General features: G+C 44.3%; 1 protein-coding gene across 5 annotated transcripts in view; it reads right to left on the minus strand.

Annotated features, from left to right (window-relative positions):
* Positions 1-8,957, minus strand: part of ccdc88c (coiled-coil domain containing 88C) — a 60,844-nt gene that overhangs the window by 29,642 nt on the left and 22,245 nt on the right. For 4 of the 5 annotated variants that reach the window (XM_082515198.1, XM_082515197.1, XM_082515199.1 and 1 more), the window contains 2 exons: positions 7,385-7,454; positions 801-859 (listed from right to left, as the gene is read on the minus strand). In XM_082515198.1, the coding sequence (XP_082371324.1) occupies positions 801-859; positions 7,385-7,454 (129 nt within the window). Of the gene's footprint in view, positions 1-6; positions 208-800; positions 860-7,384; positions 7,455-8,957 lie in introns of those variants that run through there. The other variant, XM_082515200.1, reaches the window with a different exon arrangement.

Below are 8,957 nucleotides of genomic sequence, written 5' to 3' on the forward strand. Positions count from 1 at the left end.
ACTCACGTCTGTCTGGCCCACACATCGCAGACTAACTGCAGTTTTTAAAATCCAGCGTGCTCGACACGTCCGGGCTGATGATGTCAGACGTACAGCAGCAAAGCTCAGAGAAATCAAAGCATAAAGGTTCAGGTGGGAGGAGGCAGGTGTGCAGGTGAACGTTAGCAGGTAGAGGGCTGAGGGCAGCGTCATCCTCACTGATGTGCTTCTACCGTTAGTTGTCAGGTGTGTGTCTGAGGGCGGGGTCACAGCTATTTAATGGAACAACAACATCATTTCCCTGTGGTTTATCCTCCCTCCCTGTTCCCCTCATGGCCTTCCTCTTCCCGGGAACCAGTCGAGCAAGTGCAGGGAGGGAGGGAGACAAAGGGGGAGAGGGAGGGAGACAAAGGGGGAGGGAAATTAGGAAGCTGGGAGAAACAAACAAAGAGAGGTGAGAAGAAGACGAGGTCGCTGCATTCAGAGGGATGGGAGAGCTGAACAGACCGAGCCCACCTGTCAGCACAGGTAAACTCAGCTCGATACATCTGGATAAATCACTTCCAGGGAGGAGCGGCTTCCAGCAACACGCTAAATAACCTGACTGTGATCAGGATCCACGGGGTTAACAGAAAAACAATTGACTGGTGTTTAAAAGAGCGAGAAGCCCCGCCCACATCCAGTCCAGCCCTCGTCAGCAGGAACACGAAGAGACGGCTGTGCTCAGACATGCAAAACGACACACACACAAACACGATTCCTGGGAGAGGCAGTGTGTGTGTGTGTGTGTGTGTGTGTGTGTGTGTGTGTGTGTGTGTTACCTGCACAGCACAGCCCAGAATCAGCAACAAAAGCCTCTTCAGTTCCTCCATGCTCTTTGCTGAGGGAACAAAACAGAGAAACTCGTGGTTACAGTCACGCCGTCCGACCTCTGAGAACATCTGAGAAATAAATACAAACCACTTTTCAATCACACACACTGGTTTAAATCCTGCATCTTCAGCAGAGCGAAGGGCTGATAAAGTCTGTAAAGACGAGGCTTAAAGCATGAAAGCTACACAACTCTGTCACACACACACACACACCCGTTTTCCCAGGAAACCTCCAGAATTTGGGACCCCTGGACTTGATGAGTGTGTCTAATGAAACCGTCTGCACCTGTCACCTGTCAGCACAGCCTGGCCTCAGGTGTGTGATCAGCTGATCTCTGTGCACAGACGCTCAGTCCGTTCGAGCGTCTCAGCTCTCCTCACTGCGAGGACACCGTACGGGTGGCGCGTATGGACGAGCCGCCCCGGAGCAGCGGGCGGTCTCGTTCTAACAGCTGGGACAAAGTTTGAAGGGATGAGCACCGCCTGCTAGGGCTGCTCAATTAATCGAATTTTAATCACGATTACGATCTGGGCTTTCAACGATCATTAAAAATGACTGAGCCGATTATTAGCCCCTCCCTAATTTATCCGCGACACCTTAAAGGCCGGTCCGTGAAAATATTGTCGGGCATAAACCGTCCGTGGCGCAAAAAAGGTTGGAGACTGCTGATTAAGAGGACCTGAGGGAAGCTCGGAAAGCTAAGCAGAAGTTATTTGGAGAGTGACTGCCGTTGGTTGAAAAGAGAGTTTAAAAGAAAAAAACTTCAGTGGTGTTGCACACTATTTTATATTATTTTTTTAAAGTCATTGTTAACCCTTTAAAGCCGGTCAGAGCAGCATGCTCCGTTTTGCGTAACTATTTTTAAATCCCTGTAGAATCTGAACAGTGTAAGCTAGCGCAATAATTTGTTTTGCATATGAAACCGGAGGAGTTGTACTTACATCTGATGCCATCAGCTTGTCCTCGGTCACGGTTTCGTTCCACATATAGCTTTGCAAAAATTGCATAAAAAGCACTTGCAGGAACAAAAACATAATATTCCAGAAACACGCTTTGCCGTTCCTATCAGCTGTTCGTAACACTTCCCACAGTGAAATGATGCACATGCTGTTTTCTTTGCAAATTTGCATCATAGGATTGTTTTTTGTTTTTCCTGCAGTAGTCGTGTGCTGCAGTGTGCATGTGCTGCTGAACTTGGGGAGCCGCTACAACGAGTCTTCAACCTCAGTCTGCGACTGGGGAGAGTGCCCGCCCTATGGAAGACATCCTGCATCGTCCCGGTCCCCAAAAGGAACCGGCCCAATGAGCTGAATGACTTCCGACCGGTGGCACTGACGTCACATCTTATGAAGACTCTAGAGCGGCTCTTCCTCAACCTCCTCCGACCACAGGTACAACATGCCCAGGACCCACTACAGTTTGCATACAAGGCGGGTGTCGGAGTGGAGGATGCCATCCTGTACCTCCTACACAGAGCCCACTCACACCTGGATGGGGGAAAAGGCACGGTCAAGATCCTGTTTCTTGACTTTTCCAGTGCCTTTAATACCATCCGGCCCTGTATGCTTCAAGAAAAACTGAACAGGATGGAGGTGGACCCCTGCCTGGTGGCTTGGATCTCCGACTACCTCACCGACAGACCACAGTACGTCAGGCTGAAGGACATCACGTCTGACACTGTGGTCAGCAGCACAGGAGCACCACAGGGAACTGTGCTGTCCCCTCTTCTCTTCACCCTGTACACCTCTGACTTCTGCTACAACTCTGAATTATGCCACATTCAGAAGTTTGCAGACGACACAGCCATCATGGGGTGTATCTGGGATGATCAGGAAGAGGAGTACAGAAGTCTGGTGAGGAACTTTGTCGCATGGAGTCACACAAACCACCTGCAACTCAACACCTCAAAGACTAAGGAACTGGTTGTGGACTTCGGGAGGTCTAGAGCAGGTCCACTGCCGGTTCAGATAGAGGGGGAGGAGGTGGAGGTGGTCAACAAGTACAAGTACCTCGGGCTGTGGGTGGACAATAAACTGGACTGGTCATGCAACACAGAGCACCTGTATAAAAAAGCCCAAAGCCGACTGTACTTCCTCAGGAGGCTGAGGTCTTTTAACATCTGCAGGAAGCTCCTGAGGATGTTTTACCAGTCGGTGGTTGCTGGAGTACTTTTCTATGCTGTGGTGTGCTGGGGGAGCAGCACAGCAAAGAAGGACTCATGCAGGCTGGAGAAACTGATCAGGAAGGCTGGCTCTGTGGTTGGCATGAAGCTGGACACTCTGGTGACAGTGGCAGAGAAAAGGACATTAAAGAAACTGATGGACATTATGAACAATGCTGGGCATCCTCTGCACACGGCCATTAACAACCAGAAGAGTCTGTTCAGTGACAGGTTGCTTCTCCCAAAGACAAGAACTAACAGACTTAAAAACTCCTTTGTCCCACACGCCATCAGACTGTTTAACTCCTCCCTGGAGGGGAGAGGGAGGGGAAACAGGAGGACAAAGGAGGGGGAACAACTAAGCTGTAGTGCCTCTTCACCTCACTGTGCAATACCTTTAGTGCAATACTTTTGTAAATAGTCAACAGTGCAATAGACTCAATACTTGAAATGTGCAATTCACTTGTATTTTTATTTTTATTCCTATTTATTCTATTTATCCCCTTCGTATATTTTATTTATATTGTCTCTGTATTTATATATATATATATATATATATATATATATATATATATATATATATATATATATATATATATATATATATATATATAATATTCTGTAACTCTGTAAATTCTGTCGGTGCTGTGCTTTTTTGGAAATCGAATTTCCCAGAGGAACCCACCCGAGGGATTAATAAAGTTCTATCTAATCTAATCTAATCAGTATATAAAAATTTCTGTATCTCCAAAATAAAACTATGAAGACACTAAAAATAAATTTCCTGTTGTTGTAAACTATTTTTTGCAACTTTATTGTATTTAAAGTTTTGAGGGATAAGCCTCTTAAATTTCTCCAAGTAGAAATATATGTAAACAAAACAAAAGCGATTTTCAATTTTTTTTGTAGTTTATTGCACTTTTTTGCAATTTATGTAATTACTATGGACTTAATACATACATATTAGTAAAATATGGGCTATAACAGTTGTATTGATGTATAGCAACTTGAAATGCTCCCACAAATGGCACTACAGCATGTAAAAAAAATAATATAAGCTCTGGTGGACTTGGTTCTATAGTAGGTCTTAAAGGGTTAAATATAGGGCTGGGCCATATTATACCGTTCACGGTAATACCGGTATAATGTTAGGCAACGATAGGAAAATGAAATATCGCGATAGAATGGGAGTAAAACGCGCATGCGCAGTGCCTTTGTTTTCATACGCACATGGCCGATTGTTGAGTGAAACAGATGAACTAGAATTGGTTTGTAAAAATGGTGCAACTTCAGTGATGTGGAACTGATTTGGTGTTTGTCCGTCAGATACACGACAAAGCACATTTTTTTGCAGAACATGCAAGCGGCCGTCGTTATTGTCGTATTTGTCGGACTAAGATGCTCTTAAATCTGGGAGTAATCTGGGTCCTAAACTCCGTATGCTTCAGGTCAAACAACACTGCAGCATCACTGAGAGTTAAAAACTGTCTAAATTCTTTCATCTTTAATAAAACGATCAGCATTGCTGCTTTACCAGGTGTAACTATAAAGTTTAACTTCCAGGCATCCATGAAAACAAAAGTTATTACATTTAACGGAGTTAGAAGTTAGCAGGAAGCTAGCGGAAGTTAGCTCGCTAGTTTCGCTAGTTACCTAAGCATGATATTGCATGTTCTGACTGAGAGATTTCTGAAAAAAAATCAAACGTACAGCTCTGCTATCACTTCCAACATAAATGAAGACAGGAAACTAAACAGCAGTGACGTTTGTAGGGTTACTGAAGTTGGGCTAGCTGGTATATAATGATGTGCTACGTGATCGCTAGCGACACAGCTATGTTAGCATAACATAAACAGTGAAGCTGGAGGACGAACACTAACACTTTTCCACTTATAAAAGTTAACGTGAAGGTTCCTCGTGGTTAGAGACAAATGCAATCGCATGGCAGGATGCTGTAAACGGACCAAACTTCAGTCAGGAGAACAACTGAGATAATCCATCCACAATACGAGGTTAGTCATTAATATACTGCAACAACATGGGAATAGAGCAGCTGCCAGAGAATTCAACATTAATGAATCAATGGTACAGAAGTGGAGGAAGCAAGAAGAATGAGTTTAATCAAGTTTGATTTATCTGACTGCTTTGTTTCGCTTAATGTGCCTTATAATCCTGTGCACCTTATGGTCCGAAAAATACGTACTGCACACTGCAGTTTAATGTTGCAAAGCACCTCTTTTTAACTTCAGTGGATATTATACATGGTTATGCTCAGGATATGTCAGCCCATTTCTACTGGAAATGCCTTTTGGTTAAACTTTCAGCAAGGAATTTGCATTTGCACTGTTAAATTTTTATAAAGCTTTAATGTACATAAAAACCAGCTTCTTGTTTAAGTGAAAATAAATGGAAGGTTGTCTTTTTGCGCTAGTAATGTTGTGGAGTTGTATTTTGTCTCGCATCAATTATATCGTTGGTTATATCGTTATCGCAAATTTTCAAATATATATCGTGATAAATATTTTTGGCCATATCGCCCTGCTCTAGTTAAATAAATATCGTCAAATAATCGTGATCTCAATTTCAGTGAAAATAATCGTGATTATCATTTTTGCCATAATCGAGCAGCCCTACCGCCTGCTGCACCTGCGCAGATGAGATGGACTCGCGTGTTTTCTGATCCTAACTGGACTGACTGCAGTTTATCTTCACTGCGCTGGTCGGGCGCTTTGATCAGCGTGTGGAATAGAGCTGGGCGATATAAGATTTTTTCATATCACGATATGTTTTTTTCATTTCAGGCGATAACGATATCTATCACGATATAAGCCAAATAACTATATTTGTAAGATTTAAATGTGCCGTTGCTCACAAGTAAAATGTGAAATAATCAGCAGCTTGTTTTGATTTAAATATTTATTTCCCATAATAAGTTCAACAGGGTAGATGTACTTAAGGAACATGAGACTTTTTCAGATAAATAAAGGCAAATATTGCAAACTACACAAAAGGCAGCCGCTAAAGCGTTTAAGTTTCAAAATAGAACAAACAAAACAGACTAAATTGTCAATTCCACTTAGAAATTATTAATTATAAAAATAAATCTTGGTTTGTTTTACAGAAGAACAGACAAAACTGACTAACTTTTGTCAATATCAAATAAACTGAGAACTAAAAGGAAATTCTCAATCTCTCCTTGTTGTATAGCTGAGCTTTTCAAACAGTTTTAACAGTTACTTTAGTCTGACAAAAGCCGAATGACGAATTAGCGCTTCCAGTCAGAGACTGAGGCTACGTCCACACGTACACGGGTATTTTTGAAAACGGAGATTTTCCGTTTTCATTTTAAAAATTAATCCCGTCCACACATAAAGGGAGAAATGAAGGAAAACGCTGCTATGAACATGCCAAAGCAGCAGGTGGCGCTAGATTCCTAACCGTGCAGAAATGTTGGCCAATCAGAAGTCTAGAAGCCTCGGTGGGAAAAAGTAAACAAAGCTGGGGCATAGAAGCAGAACCAAGTCGTATGTGTGGAGGGACAGTAACTGTGTGTATATATGTAAGCATTTAAACACTGCAGAGAGTAGAATTAACAGTAACAGTATTGTAGAAATTCATTTCACCGAAACAACGTGGCGCACAGTGTGACGTCAAAAAATGCGCACACCTTTGACGCTGCGTTTTCTCAGTTTTTCTAGTCCACACGTAAATGCAAAACGGAGTTTTCAAAAATCTTCGTTTTCAGTGACCAAAAACGCCGTTTACGTGTGGAAGAAAGGTGCAAACGCATAGAAAAATCTGCGTTTTCAAAAATACCCGGGTACGTGTGGACGTAGCGCATGCACCAGTTTATTGTATTTCCAGACTTGCTTTCGGCACAATTTACAGTGCACGCTACTCTGTTTTTTGTCAGACTTGAAATAGCCGAAATACCTTCACACTACGGAACTTCTATGGCTCTTCCGTTCGACAATCTCTCCGGCATTGGAACCATCATCTGTTTTCTCTTCGGTAACCTTCGGTCACGCTCGGTTGATTTTTCTAGCCGCCACACTCATTTCCTCCATTACCCGGGCGGCACGGTGGCTGGCTGCTTCCCAAACAAATACACATGTGCGGCTTGGCACTTGTGCTGTACGTAACAAGTCACGTGACGTGACACTGCAGCTGTGATTGGTTCAGCTCTGCACTACGTAATTTGGATTGGCTGTTTTTTTTTTTAAAGAGGACAAGAGCGGCGAGGTCTATCGCGATAGTTTAATTTTTCTATCGAGAAAAAGTTATATCGCGATACATATCGTTATCGTTCTATCGCCCAGCTCTAGTGTGGAGGTACATTCACCTGTGGAGGTGTGTCGACGTAAGCGTTACCTGATATCGGGTCCTTGGCGATGCAGAGGATGTTGGGCAGCGGCATGACGATCAGCTGCTGCAGCGTGTCCTGTGACCGAGCGAAGAAGGAAAAGTGTCATTACAGTGACGATGATGACATCACATCAGGAAACAAAGCGTGCTTAGCAATGAGGCGTTCAATGATCCACGTTCAGACCTTTCACATGTTCCCACCGCCAAAATAAAGGTGTTAATATTTCTGCGTTTTATAAATATTAACATGCCAGTGAGTCCTGCAGAGGCTAATGTGTGATCCAGTGTGCCTAAGAGGACCAGCTTCATTCACAGGTACAAGCTTCAGTCACTCGGTTTGTGCTTCATGAAATCAGAAGAAACACACACCTGTGTGTGTGTGTGTGTGTGTGTGTGTGTGTGTGTGTGTGTGTGTGTGTAGTCAGCCAACAGGAAACACCCTGCTGCTGACAAAGTGTGTGTCAGGAAATAAAAAGCCCACGAGGAGGGAATGCTTTCCATTCCAGAACACTGTCCCACACACACACACACACACACACACACACACACACAGATTTAATATGAACACTTTTCAAAGCAGAGCAGAGGAGGTGGGCCTTCATCAAGTCAGAGGAGGGCTGAGAGGGAAACGTCCTGATCGGAGTGTTTACAGGAGGAGGGAAGTGGCTGTCAGCAGCAATCCATCCAAACCTGCCCGGTGTCTCACACACACACACACACACACACACACACACGCACACACACACACAGCCTGGCACTGATGGCACAAAGCAGACCCCACCCTGCCATGTGACCCCAGCTCAGCGTGTGCGGGAACGTGTCAGAGCTGAGCCTAAAATCCACCAACGTTTCAGGAAAAGTGGAAAATTAAAGCCAAGTTTACAAAGTTTGAATCGTTTATCTCGATGCTCTGAGCCGTTTTCACGCCTGCAGCTCTGAAAGAAGGAACTGAGCATTTCCATGTTCACACGTCGGCCTGCAGCTGATACGTTGGTCCTGGTTCTGGTCCACAGATCCTAGACCAGAACCAGAACCTGCAGCTGTTGCAGAAGCACATGGAGGAGATGAAGTGCACGGGAAATTCAGAAAGGTTCCCGTGCCCCTGCAATCAGCTCCAACTTTGGTTTCAGTAAAGGAGACGATCGAGATGGTCTGCAGGTGGAGTCTGTCGATGCGCGGTGTGACGGGACAGCAGGCAGCTACAACAGAAGAAGAAGAAAACATGGCTGCCAGGCGCTCGACAGTACAGCGTGGAGAGAGACAACATTTCCAGGAAGAAACCTCTTTAAAACAAATAAACAGCAGGTCACATGACTCCACATCTGTGGCAGAGACAGTCTGAGGTGTCTCTGAGCTTCCAGAGAAAAGTTCGTTCTTGTACTTTTGGTCAGGAATGTGCATCACTGATTAACGACATCACCACATGTAGCGTCGCTCGGGGTCGAGTTATGTTTGTTATCAGTGGCCTGGTCAACGTCTGTGGCGAGACGGCACAGTACAGACAGGAAGTGTCTCAGTGACCTCCAAATTTAAGATCACTGTTTAAATCAACAGCTAGGACTTTGGGGTCACCAGGGGT

Source organism: Aulonocara stuartgranti (genome assembly GCF_965226115.1).
Source record: "Aulonocara stuartgranti genome assembly, chromosome: 19".
NCBI classification, from domain to species: domain Eukaryota; kingdom Metazoa; phylum Chordata; class Actinopteri; order Cichliformes; family Cichlidae; genus Aulonocara; species Aulonocara stuartgranti.